The 20,357-nt window shown below is 32.5% G+C and overlaps 1 protein-coding gene across 1 annotated transcript; it reads left to right on the top strand.

Annotated features, from left to right (window-relative positions):
• The first annotated feature begins 3,542 nt into the window (after window positions 1–3,542).
• On the top strand, window positions 3,543–13,492 carry LOC140435549 (uncharacterized). The gene is made up of 2 exons (XM_072524297.1): window positions 3,543–3,628; window positions 13,096–13,492. Exons 1-2 carry the CDS (start codon window positions 3,581–3,583, stop codon window positions 13,441–13,443), a joined length of 396 nt encoding a protein of 131 aa, XP_072380398.1. The 5' UTR covers window positions 3,543–3,580; the 3' UTR covers window positions 13,444–13,492.
• Window positions 13,493–20,357: the final 6,865 nt, after the last annotated feature.

Raw genomic sequence — 20,357 nt, 5'->3', positions numbered from 1 at the left:
TTATAATTAAAAAAATGACCAGCACAAACTCGGTTTCTCACAAGGACCAAAGAGGTCGTAAAGCTCCATCAAATAAAACAACAGATGAAACCATTTACTTAATCAAAGAGTACTTAAAGTCGCTTCATGAGTACAGTCGCCACTATTCTAGGATTATATCTCCAAATATCAAGTATTTGAGCGTGGAACTGACAGTGAAAAAAATCTACACTTTGTATGTAGAACTGTGTATGGAAAGAAACGTAAATCCTGCGAAGGAGAGTTACTATAGGTATATTTTCCGTACTAATTTTAACCTTTCACTCAAGAGACCTCACACCAATAAATATGACAAATGTGACACACTACAGAATATTATTAATAATGGTGTTGATCCAGAAAGAGTTGCAACAGCAAAATTTGAAAAATAATTACACTTGCGCAAGGCACTAAGTACACTTGCGCAAGGCACTAAGTACACTTGCGCAAAGCTGCAAAAAATGCAAAGGATGATGATGCATCGAATTTCAAAGATGACCCAACTACAGTAGTTGTATGCTTTGATTTACAAAAGACGCTTCCAACTTCTAGTTTAAGAAAGCATACTATAGCCGTCAACTTTGAACTTATAATTTTTGTGTGCACAATGTTTGCATTGGACAGACACAGATGTTTTGTGTCTTGAAGGCCAAGGTAATCGTGGTTACAACGAAATTGCTTCCTGCCTTTGGAAATACATCCAGACACTGCCATTAACAGGTAAGCGCATAATACTGTACAGTGACAATTGTGGTAATCAGACCAAAACAAAATATATGCAGGTAAGTAAAAACGCAGAAATAAGGCAGCCACAAAATATAACAATAGGAGAATACAACATAGAGGGGGTAAAATACTTTATATACTTGGGATCCCTAGTCACGTCTGATAATAACGTTACGGAGGAAGTGAAGAGGCGAATATTTATTGCAAATAAATGTTACCATGGCTTAGTTAGACACCTAAGATCAGATAACGTGGCAGGAAAGACAAAATGCCAAATATATAAAACCCTAATAAGACCGGTACTCACATATGGCTCAGAAACCTGGACACTCACTAAAAGAGAGGAAACGTTGTTAGCCACCTTCGAAAGAAAAATCTTGCGACACATATATAAGGGCACAAAAGAAAACGGAATATGGCGAAGGCGATACAACTCTGAACTATACAAAATATACCAGGATCCGGATATTATAACATTCATTAAAATAGGACGGCTGCGTTGGATAGGACATGTAGAAAGAATGGAAGAAGGCGAAATACCAAACAAAATATTCAAACAGATGCCAGTAGGAAAAAGAACAAGAAGAAGACCGAAACTGAGATACTTAGAACAAATAGAAAATGATATAACAACCTTAAAAATAAAAAACTGGAGAAAAAAAGCACGAAACAGATCAGAATGGAGAAGAATCCTGGAACAGGCCAAGACCCAAAAAGGGTTGTCGAGCCAGTGATGATGATGATGATGACAATTGTGGTGGCCAAAACAAAAGTCATTATATTGCAAAGTTCTGGCATTATGTAGTCCAAAAGACACAAATTGATACTGTTGACCACAGGTTTCTGATACTGGGACATTTATTCATGGAATGTGACCAATATTGATCGAAAATGCGAAGAACAGAAACCATCAGCATGATTATATACCAAGTATGTGGGCCGACATCATAGTGAAATCTAGTAGGAAGTTGATGGTGACGCAAATGGAGGATGATGGCTTTGTGACTTTAGATTCTCTAGAACCTTACTTCAGAAAAACTGTACCAGGTATCAGTAAAATGCAGCGTATGCATTTTGAGAATGCATATCCATACACACTGTTTTACACAGAAAGCGTCAACCGTTCTACGTTTTACCAGCTGAACAGGAAGTCCTCAAGAGCTGGTTGACCTCTCAACGAACTCCCGTTATTAGCAGCAATAGGAGACAAGCCAAAAATCAAGAAACTTAAATTTGACAACTTACGGTCACTTTTGCCATACGTTCCCCCTATCTACCACGACTTCTTCAACACCTTACAATACGCTAATGGGCCTAACAATGTTCTTGTCCAAGTTAACCAGAATGCTATTGTTCCTCCAGATGCCGAACAGCCAGGAAACATTTTTGATAGCCAGTCAGAAACTAATTAGTTATACTTCAGGAATGGTAGTATTAAACTGATTTAAACAATTTTGCAACTCATTCTGTTAATGATTTTGTATTAAATTACATTATTTTCACCACAGTTGCATTTTTTACTCAATCCAAATTTTCATATACCAAACAAACCCATAGGGTTCAGTCAATATCTGGTTCTTTTTTTGGAAGCCAAGGGGTACAAGTCATCACTCTTATCACCTTATCAAGGATTGTAAAATAAGGGCAAAAAGACAAGATCTTAAGCTATGGTTTGTTAGAACAGTGAGCGACGCATAACTCACAGTCAGTCGAACGCCGCGCACGTTTGTCAAAATCAAAGGAATGGTTCTTTATGATAACGGTTTGTTAGGTTCTGCTTAGTTGAGCGGGCTGCAGAGCGATAGAGGTATACGTCGATGGTGTGCGCTCCGCTAAGCTAAACGTTCAGCTAAGCTCACAGCGTACACATCTATACTGAAATTTTAATTGTATTTTTATATAGTTAATATTGTAATAATTAGGTGATGGCTTCTGTTGTAGGGTTTTTTAGTAATCCATTATAAATTGTAAGAGTTCCAAATAAATCTTTGGAAAGTCTAAAATATTCACGAAATTTTTCCTCGTTTTGGTACAAAGTTCTTTCGACTGTTAATTTAAAAGCACCTTCTGTATTACGACATGAAAAAATTTTGTTTATATTTTTATTTCTTTTATTAAGATTTGACATTATCAATTCTTCTTCTTTCTCCTCTTCTTGGAGTAATAAAATTATTGCGTTAAGTTTGCGAGAATTCATTTTTCTAAACGTACAACCTTAGAGAACAAACGTGAATCTAACTTCTAAACTTATTTTAAGCCCGACAGAATGTATGTACGCGAATTAGTCTAACAAACCAATTTACCCAAAACTGCTGTGAGTCGAGTACAACAGATTCTGCTGTACGTGTATGCCGTGCGTTGCGCACGGTTCTAACAAACCGTAGCTTTAAACTTATTCTACAGCTTATGTAACACTCCTAAGTTATTTTAAAAAGTGTTTTATGTGTATAGCACAATTACTTATAATTTTAAAAGAGAGTTAAACTTAAACCTTCTTTTTCTCATTATCAATATTTAGTCACTTGTACCCCTTGGCTTCTAGGCTCCTTAAAAAAGTTTCATAGTTTCTAAATAAAGCATAGGAATAAAAGAAGTACATAATACAATACATAAACACAGTGCATAAACACAATAATATTCCGAAATAACATAGAATTATTTTTATTATTTCTCTTTAAAATTATACAGAAATTGCACACATTGCGCACAAAAACACACCAAACTGCGCTTTTAATAGTATTCATTAAAATATCATTAGCAACTGCAAATCATATAAATCTATATAAATTTAATTTTTTCGACAATGCAAGTTATTTTAAAAAGGTACTAAACAAAAATGGGAAGTAAATATATAATAGTTAGTGTTTTGGTACTTGTGGGATATGTAAGTATTTATTAATATGTACATACACAAACAGTCTGTAGAAATATACTTTTTAACTTATTTGGATATTTTAAGTTATCTGCAAGTGATTCAGAAACATATTCCGTAATTACTCCAAAATCACGACGATAATGTGTACTGAATCTAAAATACTGATAACAATTGGGCTTAGATCGATTGTGGGAATTCCACTTTTGGCGAAATATTTTAAAAAGAACTGGTACTACATTAATATATTTTACTATATTACTATATTTATTATATTGGACAATTTCAAATGGTTTAGTTTTATTTCAATACTTGCTTGTTAACTTTCGGTTTAGGTGAACAAGTCACAACACGGGACTTAAGAAGGGATAATATCCAGGCAATTAGAAGTTCAGTTCGAAGATCTATTAATAAAGATACTCATAACACTGTGTAATTTTATTTTTCCACAGGATTTTATTTTTCAGACAGACTTAAAAAAATTTTAAATACTTAAAAAACGGTTTCGGCCACCAAAGAAAACCACAATACACAACGAAAAGTTGAAAGCCAACCAAAAAAGTTAGCAAAATCCTAAAGCCCGGGCAAGAGAGGCCGTGGCAAAAACTATATTTTTTCACTTTTTACGATTGTTTATAAAAAAAAAAACCAAAGCAAAATTAGCTGTACGTATTCTCATAATTGTCATCAGCTACCCGTCATATACCTTTTAGAAACTTTAAATACTTGTATAAGAAAATAATATTATTTTATACAAAAGTTAACAATTTATAACTAAAAACGGAATGGTTTTAACTGAAATAGTCACCACATTAGCGTACGTTCACTATCCAAAAGATCAATAATAAATTGTCCACTGTTTGAAGTTAATTGTGCTAGTGTTCTGTATTCATTTTCTACATTACCCTCATGGTTTACTGCTTTTTTCCAATCGGCACTTGTGATCTTTGATAGTTCATTTCGAATTAAATCAATTACTTTTGCGTCAAATTTTGGAATAATATTTTTCCTCAGAATTCGTTTTTTACTTGTCCCCAAACTAGTTATATAGAAAAATAAGGTAGTAACCCCAAAACAGTATGGCCATGTTCTGTTACAATTGTGTCCAGTATATATTGTTTGTCATAAGTTTTAGTACAAAGCATTTTAAGGAATTATTTCTTTTTACAAGTTTTTTTAAGACCTAAGTGATAGCTGGCATTGTCCATGAAATATTGACACCTAACCATTTAAAGATCCACAGTGCACAATAATCATTCAAAAACCTTTATTGGGAGGTACGCCTTTCAGCTGGCTCCTAAGTAAACCATCAGTCCAACTCTTGCTAGCGGTAGCATGCGTATCATATCATGTCTAATCTAAATAATAAGTTGTTCATTTTTGGTCAGAATATTGTTGAGTTTTTTCTAAATAATATAAATCCCAATGTACTATCTTCTTATTTTCCATAATAGCCACTCGTTTATTAACGATTTTTTATTTAAATCCAAGCTTTTTTCAGCCGTCTGCGTAAAGTGGTTTTATGACACGTTCTTTTTATCGCAACAAGCTGGTATATACAGGGTGGCGCACCGAAAACGAAACAGATGCATTTACTGGCAGATGATTCCTTTTTAAAAAAAACGCTTGGACCCGTCGATTTTGTTATCGAGGGGGAAACAAAATTGGCATAAAATCACATTAACATTTGCAGCACCGTAAGCGGGGGTGGCACCATCCCTAAAATCTTAATTGGAAAGGGGGGTCGAATGATCCATCATTTAAAAGGTCTTTCAACTCCCTTTACAATGATCTAAAATTCATGTACTTCAATTCAGTAGTTTTGGAGATTTATTGATTTAAAGTTTAAATACATCATCACATACATACGTAAGAGGAGATCAATACATAGCAGCAAAGTTGTTAAAAAATAAAGAATGAACTGACCTGTCAGCCGAGTAAATGTTGAAAATGACCACCATTACTTTCCATGCAATAATAAAGATTTTGCTGGAAACGTTGCCCGACATTTTGCAATATTTGAGGAGTAATTTGATGGCACTCATTCACAATTCTTTATCGTAAATCTTCTAAGGATGTTGGCTGAGTAGCATAGATTTTGCTTTTTAAGTAAACAAAAAGAAATCCAAAGGTGATAAATCTGGCGATCTTGGGGGCCATTCAACGGCACCTCTTCTACCAATCCATTGACCTGGAAAGGTCTGATCTAAATAATGCCGAACTCTTAATGCGTAATGTGGTGGGGCACCATCCTGTTGGAACATCAACATATTCTCAACGTATCGACCATCATTCTGATTTTCAATTATATCTGTTAGCGCAGGATCTATGGCATTTTGCAGTAATTCCAAATACATTTCACCAGTCAAATTTCCAGGTAAGAAAAAGGGACCAACCAAATGATCGCCAAAAATGCCAGCCCAAACATTTAATTTTTGTGGCTGCTGTGTGTGTACCTCATGGTAAATTCTGGGATTAGAGTCCGACCAATATCGACAATTATGACGATTTAAATCATGAATGTGTTGCTTGTGTGAGTCCATTTCAAAAGGTAAAAGAAATAATAAGTTAGACTTATTCACAATCAATTTAATTTAACTAATCGGACGACCGGTTTCGCTTTCTATGCTTTGCATATTATAGAAAGCGAAACCGGTCGTCCGATTAGTTAAATTAAATTGATTGTGAGTAAGTCTAACTTATTATTTCTTTTACCTTATGACGATTTACTTCGCCATTTAAAAAAAAGGAACATTCGTCGGAAAAGCAAATGTTAAATAAAAATTGTTCATCGTTTGTAATTCGTTCACTCATAACTTCACAAAATTCTAATCGCTTATCAAAATCGTCTTCATTAAGTTCTTGTACAAGGTGAATTTTATACGGATGAAAATTATGGGCCTTTAGAATCCGTTGGATAGTACGTCGACTAACACCACACGAAGTTTGCAATTTGTGGGTACTTAATGTAGGATCTACAATAACTTGCCCTAAAACCCCCACTTCTGTTGCTTCGTTCCTTATAGGATTTTCAATATTACGTTTTTGATTGATGAGCTGATCCAGTTTCCCGAAATTTAGCTACAAGTTCTAGAACATATTTTCGGTGCACATTATTGTTCTCATGTCGCTCATTAAAAATTTGTACTGTTCTATTAGCGCACTGATTATTTCCGAAAAATATTTCAATAATTTCAACCCTTTCTGCCGTGGAATATACCATGGTTAATTTATGTATAAAGTAATAAATGCTATTTTAACAACAAAGATTGGTCAAATCAATCGCAAACTAATGTACTATTTCCTATTTAAAATAAGTACGTGGCATTCTCTATTTATCTTTCTTCAAGAAACAACTTTTTTGTCAGAAAGGAAACTTCAATTGCTATTTTTATTATTAATAAACCATGGGCGTAGTAAATAAAAGCATTTACTTATCAAGAAAATGCTTTTAATCAAATTTCTTCTGAAAAAGTACAAACTAATTTGATGTACCTATTAAAGTCTACTTTAAACTTTAAATGAATAAATCTCCAAAACTACTGAATTGAATACATGAATTTTACATCATTATAAAGGAAGTTGAAAGACCTTTCAAATAATGGATCATTCGACCCCCCTTTTCATTTAAGATTTTAGGGATGATGCCACCCCCGCTTAAGGGGCTGCAAATGTTAAAGTGATTTTATGCCAATTTTGTGTCCCCCTCGAAAACAAAATCGACGGGTCCGAGCGTTTTTTCAAAAAAGGAATCATCTGCCAGTAAATGCCTCTGTTTCGTTTTCGGTGCGCCACACTGTATTATCAATTGTTAGTACTGTAATTTTTTCGTATTCTTTCGAACACTGAATTGCTTAAACATTTAGTAATCACGATATTAAGATGTTTAGATTTTCCAGCATCCGCTCTTGTTTTTCTCTTTTCAACACCACTATTCACAATGTCGCGCATGGTAGAATACGGAATTCCTGTTAAAAGGCTGCTTTTCTTATAATACTGTCTTAAAAACTATTTTCAGGTTCATTTTGCACATTTTTATTAACGTTCATACAAATTGTCTTGGATTCTTCATTCAAAACACTTTTGTTTAAAAGTCGTAAACTCTTTAGTTTCAGTCTCAGAGTCGTTTTTTATATCACTTAAATGATTGTCGACTATTACACTTTCTCTACTACTACTTGGGCTCTCTTGATCCAATGGCCGAAAAACTGTAAGTGATTTTTTTCATGGTTTAAACATTTTCTTCATATACAGATAGACAGTTTTAAAAAACAAACAACACAGGAGTACAGCAATTATAACGACCACCTCAAAACAATGAAGTTTTAATACAGCTCAAATTGAAGCAATGCATATCTATAAATAAACCTAAACAACATCAGAGATGACGACAAACAAAGAAATAAATATTAAGGAAGAAGAGGTAAAGGAAGCTTTAAGAAAATTAAAAAATAGAAAATGACCAGGAGAGGACAGAATACCGAACGAACTCCTAAAGTACGGAGGACCAACTCTGACCAAAAAACTATTAAAACTAATCCAAAAAATATTAGAACAAAACAGAATTCCTCAAGAATGGGGATGAAGCATCCTAATACCTCTCTTCAAAAAGGGAGACAAATCGGACTCAGAGAATTACAGAGAAATAGATTTATTAAACACAACACTAAAATTAATAACCAAAGTGATAACAAATAAACTGAATGAAATTATAACACTAGCAGAAGAACAACAAGGTTTTAGTTCGGGAAGATCGTACATCGACGCTCTATTTATTACGAGGCAAGTGCAAGAGAAATCATTAGAATACAACAAACTGGCCTATCTATGTTTCGTGAACTTTAAAAAGGCATTTGACCAGGTCAAATTAAAGGACGATATCCACTTTTCGTACGCAAGAGAAAAGGAATAATAGAAATAATTAAAACGATCGAAAATATTTACCAAAACAACATGATAAAAGTAAAAGTAGAAGAAGACTTAACAAACCCTATTGAAGCTGGCAATGGGATAAGACAGGGAGATTTCCTGAGTCCTCTATTGTTCAACCTGATTATGAATGAAATAATAAAAAAAGTAAGAACTAACAAAGAATACCAAATGGAATAAAAACAACTATAAATAATCTACTATGCAGACGACGTAACACTACTCTCTCAAAGTAAAGACGATTTAAAAAACATATGCTGCACCAATTTAATATAACCGCCAGAAAATGTAACATGTTAATTTTCCCAAAAAAGACAATATGCATGGTTACATCAAATTTACTAAGATGTAAATTGGAGCTAGAAGGTTAGATAATAGAACAAGTGATACGAGTCATTCGAGCTACGGAAAGCTCGAAACTGAAGTGGAAGATCAAGTAAATAAAGAAAAACAGAGCCGCATGCTGCCTGAATGAAACAATATGGAAAAATAAAAATATAGGGAAAGAAATGAAAGGCAGAATTTACAAAACAGTCAACAGACCAATACATACATACGCGGCAGAGAAGACGATAAGTAGGAAGACCACGAAAACGATGAAACGACAACTTACTGGAGGCACAGTAAGTTGTCGTTCAACTTACTGTAGCAGAAATAACAGACAGTGTCATGTCTATTTAAAAATAAGAAAAAGTCCAGTCCCTTTTTAAAGATAAGCAAGCACTTGCCGGTATTTTAAAAATCGCATTACTCATAGTAAATTAGTCAATTTAGAATTTAAAGTAAACACTTGTATTTTAGTTCAGTTAAAATTATTAGACGATAAATGTTAAGCAAGACAAATTAAACTTTTTTCTACTTTTAAGGACAAAAAAGCAAGTTTATTAGCGGGACCAAATTCAAAATTAATCTGAACATTATTTTTAAAGCATTATTTGGTTAAAATATCTTATTTTTGGTAGTAAAAAATATCGATAGATAGATGGAGGCAACTGTATATGCAAAAATGTCTTATAACTCAATAATTTGTTATTTTTTTTATAATAAATTTGCAATATCTCGACTTTTAATAAACTAATTTTAAGCTTTCAAAGTTTTTTTGGTTTGTTTTTTTTTAAGAATTAAAACTTGATTTGAAAAAAGCGTATATTTTTATTAGATAATTAGTTACAAGTATTTTTTTATAAGCACAAACATTGTTTATAACAAATTCCTGTCGAAAAATATGAATTATTATGTTGAAGATTCAGATTGGATCTACATGGTATGGGTAATAATAATTGTAATATTTTACAATACGCCGTTACAAGGGTTGGAACTTACTTCGAGTAAATCCTCTGTGGTGTTGTTTGCTCGTCGTCGCTTACCGAATTTATCCAGTATTAGAATTGATAATCTAAGTATACCTGTCCAAAAACACTATACTTATCTCGGCGTCACACTCGATACCAAATTAACATGTGAAGAACATATTAATAACTATTTAATTAATTGCGAAAAAAGCCTATGGGGCGCTGATCCTCAGGTTAATGTAATGTTTTGTAGGGTATATATTAGGTCAATTCTTGACTATGGTTGCTTTTTATATGGGTATGCTACAAATACTAGACTTAAAAAATTAGACCGAATCCAGCACAAAGCCCTGCTTTTGGTTTTAGGTGCACTTAAATCAACAGCTACTGCAAATATTAGCCGAATATATGGAACATCTGTTACATTTAAGACTCTTTTTTTAGCTGAACAGTTTATCTTTAAATGTCAAGGTAATAACCAAACCTATCTATTGCAAAAAATATCCGATATATCTGTGTTTAACTTAGTTGAGAAATGGTGGCATAACAAACATTCTTCAACTTTAGCTATAGCATTTTCCAATGTTTCTTCCTATTTAAAAATCTCAGCTGAAACTTATTTCTTCCAATCTAATTTCAATATTCTTTATCCCCAAACCAAAGTTTATTTCCCTACTTTTGATGATAACAACGCCATTCAACTTGCCAAATTTTTAATAAGCCATATAGGATTTTCACAGATGGGTCAAAATCCATTTTGGGAGTTGGTTGTGCGGTATATATCCAAAACAATCAAGAACACATTATATTTAAATTAAATTAACAATGTTCCAATTATTCCGCAGAACTGTTTGCAAGATATGGAATGGACTATTGTGAAGAAAATGTCTGATTAACAAATAGTAATCCTGTCGGATTCAAAATCTGCTTTATCTGCTTTCGATAATTCGTATGCGCATATATACAAAAACAGTATTATCATTAAAATTTTGGAAAATCAACTAAACCTGCTTAAAACGAAATAATTCAGTCTCATTCATTTGGGTAAAGGGATATGCTGGTATCTCGGGTAACACCAAAGCAGATTATTTTGCTAAAGAAGCGACTTCAACAGGATTAGAAATTAGTTGGCTCAATAGAAGTGATTTAGTCTCACCGCGTAAACAAGAATTAAAAGACAACTGGAAAATTGAATGAAATGCTTTCTGTAACAGAAGTAACAACATTTATATAAAAATTCACCCTGTTTTACCTACTGCGCCTTTTGCTGCAAGAAGTCATCCCAATAGAAGAGTATATTGAATGTTTGTTAGATGCCTTGTTAATCATGCTACTGTGAAAGTCTATCTTCATAGATGTCATGACCTCAGAGTTAATCTTCCATTTTATATATCTCTCGTCGTAATATTAGGCTTAACCAAATTTTTTGGAGACATTTAAAAACGACTAAAAGAAAAATTTAGGATGGAATGTGTAATGTGAATATATAAATCTAGCTTTGTTCCCTCTGTCTATCCTTATGTTATATATTTACCTCCTAGCCGTTGCCTGTCTTGTGTTATACTAAAGTCGCTATGAAAGGCACCTAAGCGTAGAAAGTATCCCTATATTATGTAATCCCTTGTTGGTTCTGAATATTCACTTTAAGTTTGTTAGGGCCCTGAATATATGATGAATATAAGATGACAATGACAAATCTTCTTTGGTGTGTCAATGAACAGTCAAGAGCATTAGACAGAAAAGCCCCGGTAGACATTATTTACCTCGATTTTGCTAAAGCTTTTGATCGAGTTCCAAAGCGAAGACTGTTACATAAATTGGAACACCTTGGTATCCGTGGTCAATTACTGAGATGGATCGACGCGTAATTAACAGATATAAAGTTTTGTGTTAGAGTTGGGGACTCTTTCTCAGTTGAGAGAACAGTTTTAAATGGGGTACCATAAGGATCAGTTTTGGGCCACTTTTATTCATAGCATACTTAAGTGATCTACAATTTCATATTAAATGCAGCAAAGCTTTCTATGCAGATGGCACGAAGGTATTTTCCGATCCCTCCGTAAATTTCCAGTTATTACAAGATGACCTTGATTGCATATCGGAATGGTGCTCTATTTGGATGTTGCCTCTTAGTGTGGACAAATGTGTAGTTCTTCACATGGGTAAAAATAATTCGTATCTTACCTACTCTATTAATGGGCGCGTGCTAAAAACAATGAAATTACATATTGATCTAGGTGTTATAATTAATAACAATCTAAGTTGGTCGGAACATATTTTGTATATTTCTAAAAAAGCTATCAGTAAATTATATCTACTAAATAAAACGTTTGCGAAAGTGTCATCTTTGAGCTGAGTTCATCTGCATAAACTGTACATTCGTCCAGTTCTGGAATATTGCGGAACTGTTTGGTGTCCGGTATGAGTGTGCGATCGTAATATTCTCGAAAACGTACAGCGGCAGTGCACTAGGATGTCTTTTGGTCGCTCAAGACCTACGTATACAGAAAAACTGAATATGGCCAATCTCACTACATTTGAACAACGTCGACTTCGAGGCGATTTAATTATTACGTTTCAGATAGTAAAATACAACTTTGGAAATCGGGGGGATCTGTTTATACTAGACAATGACAATCGTCTTTGTAGCCACAAACTTAAGTTTAAAAAGGAAACTTTTTTAACAACAACTAGACAATTTTTTCTCTGTAATCGAGTGTTCTCGATATGAAATAGCCTTCCGGCTGAGATCATAGATGTTTCATCTGTTAATATTTTCAAAAATAAAGTGGATGACCATTTGCTTCATAGTTGAACATTTAATTTGTACTAAACACTTGCTATTACCTATGTTTTTGTATATTTATTTAGTTAGTTAGTCCTTAATATGTAACTATTGTAATGTAACGATTTAATTGCACACTATATAACATTGTATTTACATGGGCATATGGGTTTTGCCACCCCTGTTTAAATTTATTGTAAAAGAAAAAATAAAAAATAAAAACATAGACCCTAATCGGCCGATTAGGGTCTATGTTTTTAACACACAAAACCCGCTTTGCCCATAAACTAAGCGCTGGAGCAGCCCTTCTGAAGTCTAATATAGTGCAACTCCCCACAAACTAGGAAGTCCCTAACAAGTACTTTTTACTTCTATTATAGTATATAGTATCCTACATGATCAACATTTTTTTGGTGACGAATTATATACTTTTACAGATCTTTCTTAAATATAGTTATATTTCTGTGTTTTAGATATCCAGTCAAGCTAAATCAGATAAATTGAATTTGGAACCCACTATGTCTATAGTTCCTTGTCTTGAAGAAGCAGGAATGACCTTTGAACAATTAAAAGAACAAATAAACGACAACAGTCACGAAGCTCTATGCGTACTAAAATGCTCGTATGTTAAGGCAGGAGCCCTAGATAAAGATGGTAACGTAGACGTTAACTTAGTATGGACCACCTTGGAAAAACATGGTTTAGATAATCCAGAGATCAAAAACAAGTTTACAAAATGTCTGGAATCAGCTGGAAAAATATTAATATGCGATGATGCAGTAAAGCATGCGAAGTGTTTTCATGATTTAATTGAAATTTAAATATTTTTATATTCACTTAAGAGTTATTTTCAATAAAGCATAAAGTTTTTTTAGTTGTTTCTTATTCACCCCCGAAGTTATTTTTAACAAACAAAGAAAAAATCAGAGAAATAAAAGGTAACAATCACGCCAATTTTAGAAAATGCATAAATGGAAATTCCTTTATCCACGTTCCATTCGATTTGTAAATACTAATCTATTACTTCTGTACAGCTGACGGGAGGGGATATACGTCACGTTTAAAGCGCTTTTATCGGCCAAATTTGTTATCATCGTAAGGTCTACTTGCCATTACGCTAATTTCAGTACTGATTTTAGTACTAAAAATATTAGATACAAGTCGATTTATTATGAAAAATGTAGGTTTGTGTCTGCAACTATCTTCTTTCAATTAGTATGCAGTATATTAGGCGCCACGCCTTTCCGGTAGGGATCTATGGAGGAGTATCACCAAACCGCAAGCCCTTATCCCTTGATGTACTGCTCCAACATAGGCCGATCAGACACCAGCATATTCTAGTCTAAGCCGCAGATTCGTAAGACCCTATGGCATATAAAATCTGTTTACAAATGAATAATAATTTGTTTAAAAAATTGTTTTCACCAGTTAACTATAACCTCACGTTTAGTTAATATTTCACCATTTTTAGTACAAGAAATTAGAATATGCTCAAATTTTTATTACTGAATCGGGGCGCGTATACCAATAAATCACTTGTATTTCGATTTTGAATGGCGATAATTTAAGTTAATTGTCACGGTAATACGATACTTTACACGTTTTGTGTGTATTGGCGACACAAAATAACAAAAGAAAAAGTCAAATTCTCCGAACATAAAACAGAATAAATGAGCTAGCCAGTTTAAGAATGCGATTTTACGAAATAACGAAAGTCTTAGAATATGCCATTGTATTAGATCACATTATAGTACAGTAAAAGAAAAATATTAAATGTAAAAATATGAAAATAAATACTACATACTTTCCCAATCAAGCACAGTAGTGAATTTAGCATAATGGCAAGCAGACCTAAGATTTTATAACTTAACAGTATATTATAAATATACAGTATGAGTATAAGTAGTTACACTTTTTTCCGATTTCCGAGTCAAAATAATAAAAAGCATCAGTTTATAAGTTTATAAACTTTCATTCTCAACATCCATCTAAGATGAAAACAAATTTGGCTCTGAAAACTAGGGTTATCAACTTGTCACACATCGAGTTCAGAGACAAGGGACTAAAAAAGTTGAGATCTATATTACAAGAAAACTCCTATCCTATAGGGTTGTTAAATAAACTCATTTTCGATTCTCCTTTTCCTTCGCAATTTTCTGACAACCAAAATTTTCATAACAATGCGGTCCGACAATTGACATTGACGCACAATACATCAGTGATACCATCTAAAATAACTTATGGTTGCCTACCCTACCCTCCAGTTCTGACACCGAAGCTAACGAACATCTTCAAAAATGTTAATGGTTTAAAAATTACAACCAAAAATGTGAAAACGGTATCGAAGTTATACAAAAAACAAAAGATCCTTTCACAATATAGGAGCCATCGAATGTTGTTCATTCTATACCGTGTACCAATTGTAACAAAATATACATAAGAGAATCATCTCGTAATTTTCATAGTAGGGTGATTTCACATCGTAGTGATATAAAAACCAAAAAAATAAATGAATGTGCACTGACAGAACATGCATTAACGTTGAAACATGAATTTAATTTAGAGGATTCCTCTATTTTGGCAAAGGAAAAGAACCAGTCAAATCGTACTTTCTTGGAAAAGTGTTCCATAAAATCTAGTACATCTTGCATCAATAAAAAGTCTGACATAGATAAACTGATCAACATTTATTGTTACTTACTGGAAAAACATCCAAAATAAAATAAATATTTACCTGTACATAAATTACACTTGTATGTATAAATTGTTGCATACCATTAAGACAGGTTTAAAAATTAAAAAGTAAAATCACCCAAGATGGGCCTCTAGTATTTCTTAAAAAGAAATATAATATTAAGTACACCTGATTACTTTTTAATCATAGGGTTTTTACTATATGTTCTTTATGTGTCAGAGTTAAAACACACCAGTAAAAGATGCCATAAACTAAGTTTTACTATCTTTACTTAAATTTTAAAAATTTTAGAATTTATTTTGTTCATTATTTTATATTTTATGTGTGTGTTATTAATGTTGAGTGTCAATGCTTTTATAAATAATCTCAACGACTAGTAAGTTGCACTGAAGAATTTTGATATTTTATAAATATTTACATAGTTTTCTTATTACAGTATCTTGAAAAATGAATAAAACCATCCCGAAAGCTAGACAAAAAGTCAAAAGAGTGTTTCATTAACATCCCGGCCAATTTTCTGACTGCAACCCTAATAAATTGTGTTTATATCGACAGTCACTAATATCCAGTCATGTTATTATACATATATATATATATATATATATATATATATATATATATATATATATATATATGTATATATATGATTTTATATATTATATATATATATATATATATATATATATATATATATATATATATAAATATAATATAATAATATGACTTCATCAGAATACCAAAACATAATACAGCAGGACTTGAAAAATCCCAGTATTATATGGGTTTAAGACTTTTCAATCACCTTCTAAACAGTATTGGTAATTGTTTTTACAGTATAAGTGAATATCTAGGTAACGTAAATAATTAATTCTATGTACTTTTTATCTTTTAATTCTAAAATTGTGAAGCTTTACAAATATTTATATCTTTTACTCGATTTGTCCTATCATGTAAATGGTCTTTCAGGATGAATAAATTATTATTCCAGATTTAGCCATACGGCTCACACTCCGTCTAAGGGGAAAATTCACTCATCCCAGATACTTACGGTGTCAAAAGGATTGAGCTGTGGTGGGACTCTTTCCGTATTATCGAGGCCTAGGTGACTTGGTATGTTGGAGTATCTCCCAAAAATTTTCGTACACATCTAGACGTCGCGAGGAGTACAGCTTTCTGCATGGCCTTATAGTGATGTTCCTTTAGATCCAGCTGTTTTATGCTCTCTAGGAGGTTTTTGGGAATAACACCAGTCATCATCATCAGTGGCATTACAACTCGTTATGAGCCAAAGCCTTCTTCAGAACAATCTTCCATTCGCCCCTGTCTCTGGCAACTCTTCTCCATGCTTTTACTACAATGGATTTTAGATCATCCTCTCTATTATCTTGATACCTAAGTTTTGGCCTTCCTCTGGCTCATCTTCACACTAGTCCTCTTCGGTCGAAAATTTTTCTGATCGTTGCATCTTCATCTCGCCTAATTATATGTTCTATCCATCGAAGGCGTGCTAATTTAATACATTTTACAACGTCAGGTTCCCCAAAACTTCTATATAACTCAAAGTTGTAGCGCCTATGCCACAAACCTTGTTCTTGGATTCCACCATATATTTTCCTTAGAATTTTTCTCTCGAAACGTTTAAGCCATTCTTGGTCGTTCTGTGTAAGTGACCACGTTTCAAACCCATATGTTAACACTGGCCTTATTAGTGTTTTATGTATGGTAACTTTAATTTTTCTGGGTAGTTTTGGGGCCATATGTTTCCTCAAGCCATAATAGCACTTATTGGCAAGCACTATTCTTCTTTTAATTTCTTCGCTGACATTGTTGTCTTTGGTCAGCAGCGAGCCCAGGTAGACGAAGCTGTTCACACCTTTCAGTTCCAGATCATCAATTAATAGTCTAGGTATCTGGTTGCCTGATCTAGTACAATACATATACTTGGTTTTCTGTGCGTTTATTTTTAAACCCATTCTAAGTGTAGACGCCTTTAGTGATCAAAATGCTTCGATCAGAGATTCTGTGGACCTAGCAATAATGTCTATATCATCTGCATATCCGACCACTTGTACAGATTTATTAAAGATGGTGCCATTCGTATTAATATGGCACTCTCGAATTACTTTTTCTAGTGCAAGGTTAAATAAGAGACACGACAGTCCGTCTCCCTGTCTCAGTCCATTTTTACAATGGAAGGATCTGGAAAAGTCGTTTTGGATTCTGACTACACTCTCTACGCCTGTGAGTGTAAGTTAAGTTAGTTGAACAAGATGAAATCGCTGAACTTTTGCCTAAAGTCGTTTTATGAAATCGATCTACGTACAAAAGTACAAAAACTAGCGTAATTCTAGTTTGGCAACTCATTTACTGGGAAAGCTCGAGTTTTGTATTACATTCTTTACTGATCACCAAATTTGCAGCAAATATTTTAGAATCAACACACTTTTAAAAGAGTTTAATTTAATTTATTTTAATTAACTTGTACTTAATTGTTTGTTCAACTTATACTTCAACTCGAATATTACCATCTGGTACACTTCACAAAAATTTTATCTAAAAGTGACTCATTAATCAATAAGAAATATTTAGCTGTTCAAACTACAAAAATTTGACTTAATTTGAATATTTGCTCAGTTAGGTCAGTTTGTTTCTATATATGCTAAGCTGTAGAAAGGCAGTACTGGCTGTTTAATCAATATTAGTTTCTTTAAAAATATGTAAAATATCCCTTTGTATGAGAGAAGCAGTAATTTGATTTTGAAATACTTTGCTATAACCTGAACGTCAAATGTTTAAGGCCGTTCCTCGCGATTCTGGGCATAGCTAAAATCCAATGTAAAAGTTTATATCAAATAACGCCAAAACTATGGCAGATATTGAGATGATTCTTTTTTTATATGAAAGGTCTTAAAAAGTTTTAGTGCACTATTTGGTTGTAAATTAATAAATTGTTTAAACAATATTTTTTTCAAATATTTTTGGTTGAAATAAACGTAAAAATTTTTTTTTGAAATAGGGCACTACAGAATTTAACCCACTTTCCGAATCTGTTTTTATTTTTAACATAAAGTGTAACACAAAGCAGCTATTTGGTATAAACTTTTTAAAAAATCTCAAAGTTCTGCTAAATGTTACTCTCTCTCGGTCAGTACAGGCTGTCTTTGTCGATAGCTTCTGGATTCTCGCCGACAGGTAGTAAGAAATATACACCCTCTCATAAATAATGTTGAATAACATTATTAGGGCTTATTAAAGAGTAATACCCAAATATTTTGCAGTATTTGAATATGGAATTTGATTATTTATAGTTATTGGAATATTTATTTTAAACGTTTTTGTTAGTAAAGTTTACATAATATATGAAGTTTGTCTCGTCACTTGCTTGTCCAGTCATACTAGTCCAGGGTAATAAGGATTTTCTCGTGACACTCAATAATCCAGGTAGCTGACAACTTTTTTAGTTATTGTAGACCTATAAGAAGAAAACCTATCTGTTTCCTGCCTAAAATTCGGAGCCGTTTTTTAATGATTAACAATTTAATGCAAAAAAACGCGATTTTTTCTATTTTTTGCACTCCATTAGAAAGCTAAATACTTGACATAGAATTACAAAATTTTATTTTTTAGAATATTGATAAAGCTTCAAAATGCCGATTTTTGAAAGTTGAAAAGTCAATTTGTTGCTTCGCAAACTGCAAAATAAATGACAATTGGTATTTGTTAAAAACTTTTAGTAAACTTAAACTTTAAACTTTAGAGTTTCACCCAAAGTTGGGTATTGGGGTACTTAACAACCCCTCAAAATTTGGGACCGATATATTAATTAGTTTAAAAGTTATTGTATTTTTTATCTCAGAGACCTTTTTTTTACAATAACATAAGATAGAAAATAATAAAGATAGGGTAATTCTGTGGGTGACAAATGAAAGCAAAAGACTTATACTATCAATATGCATTAAAAAAAAAATAAAAGAATGCTTTATTATAGTCAAAAATCCTGATGTCAAATTTTTGAAATTATGTAGTTTATAAACATTTAGAATAACTTTAAAAACATTGTCCCTAGAAAAAATCTTTTTTTACATTCGAAAAGCTAGTAGTTTCACCCGAACTTTCAAATAAAAAAAATTGGCCTAGGTTAATTTGGGCCAAAGTTAGCCATGATTTTTTGTTAATTCACAGCTAATTTGATTATAATAATTAAGGAACCTCATTGACGCCATGTTAAAGAATGGGATTGGTATTTTTTGTTAAAAAATTTGCTCAAACATTATACCTTTACAGGACCCTCTACGAATTGTCGAAAATGTAGTTCAAATAGTGACTAGGAAGAACTCACAAATCCATGGCGTTTAAATACCGAACAAATAATTTTAAACTAATAAAATTTTCTATATCTCCGGATCTACTCAATGGATTTTGATCACTCTTTTTTAAATTTGTATGTAATTTCTACGTACATTACAAATATGTAATTTGTTTATATATTAATTAATTAATAAATGGTCTAGTTTGTTTAAACAATTCGTGAAAAAATAATTTTCTTCCAAAAATCTATTTTTTTAATACCTAGTATCATTAATAATCATAGAAAAAATCGCGTTTTTTGCATTAAATTGTTAATAATTAAAAAACGGCTCCAAATTCAAGGCAGGAAACAAGTAGGTATTCTTCCTATAAGGTCTACAATAACTAAAAAAGTTGTCAGCGACCTGGATTATAGAGTGTCACGAACATGGTCTATTTTTTGCTTATTTCACTGGAGTATATATTTGATTAACATCTGTGTAATTTTTCTGTCGCTTCCTCGCTGGTTTTGCATATTGCTATGATAGCAGTATCATCGGTAAATGTTGCAATTGTATTATTTTCTAGAACAATAATATAACACGTATACAAAAGGTAAAGACACTTCTTTGTGGCAGCCCTGCTGTAATTTCTTTATATAATACATATATATATATATATATATATATATATATATATAAATATAATATAATAATAATGTACCTATAATATGATATACTCCCTATAAAACGT

The sequence above is a fragment of the Diabrotica undecimpunctata genome, chromosome 3, assembly GCF_040954645.1.
Source record: "Diabrotica undecimpunctata isolate CICGRU chromosome 3, icDiaUnde3, whole genome shotgun sequence".
NCBI classification, from domain to species: Eukaryota; Metazoa; Arthropoda; class Insecta; order Coleoptera; family Chrysomelidae; genus Diabrotica; species Diabrotica undecimpunctata.
The sequence above is the reverse complement of the archived record's forward strand: the minus strand, read 5'-3'. Positions and strand labels throughout refer to the sequence as shown.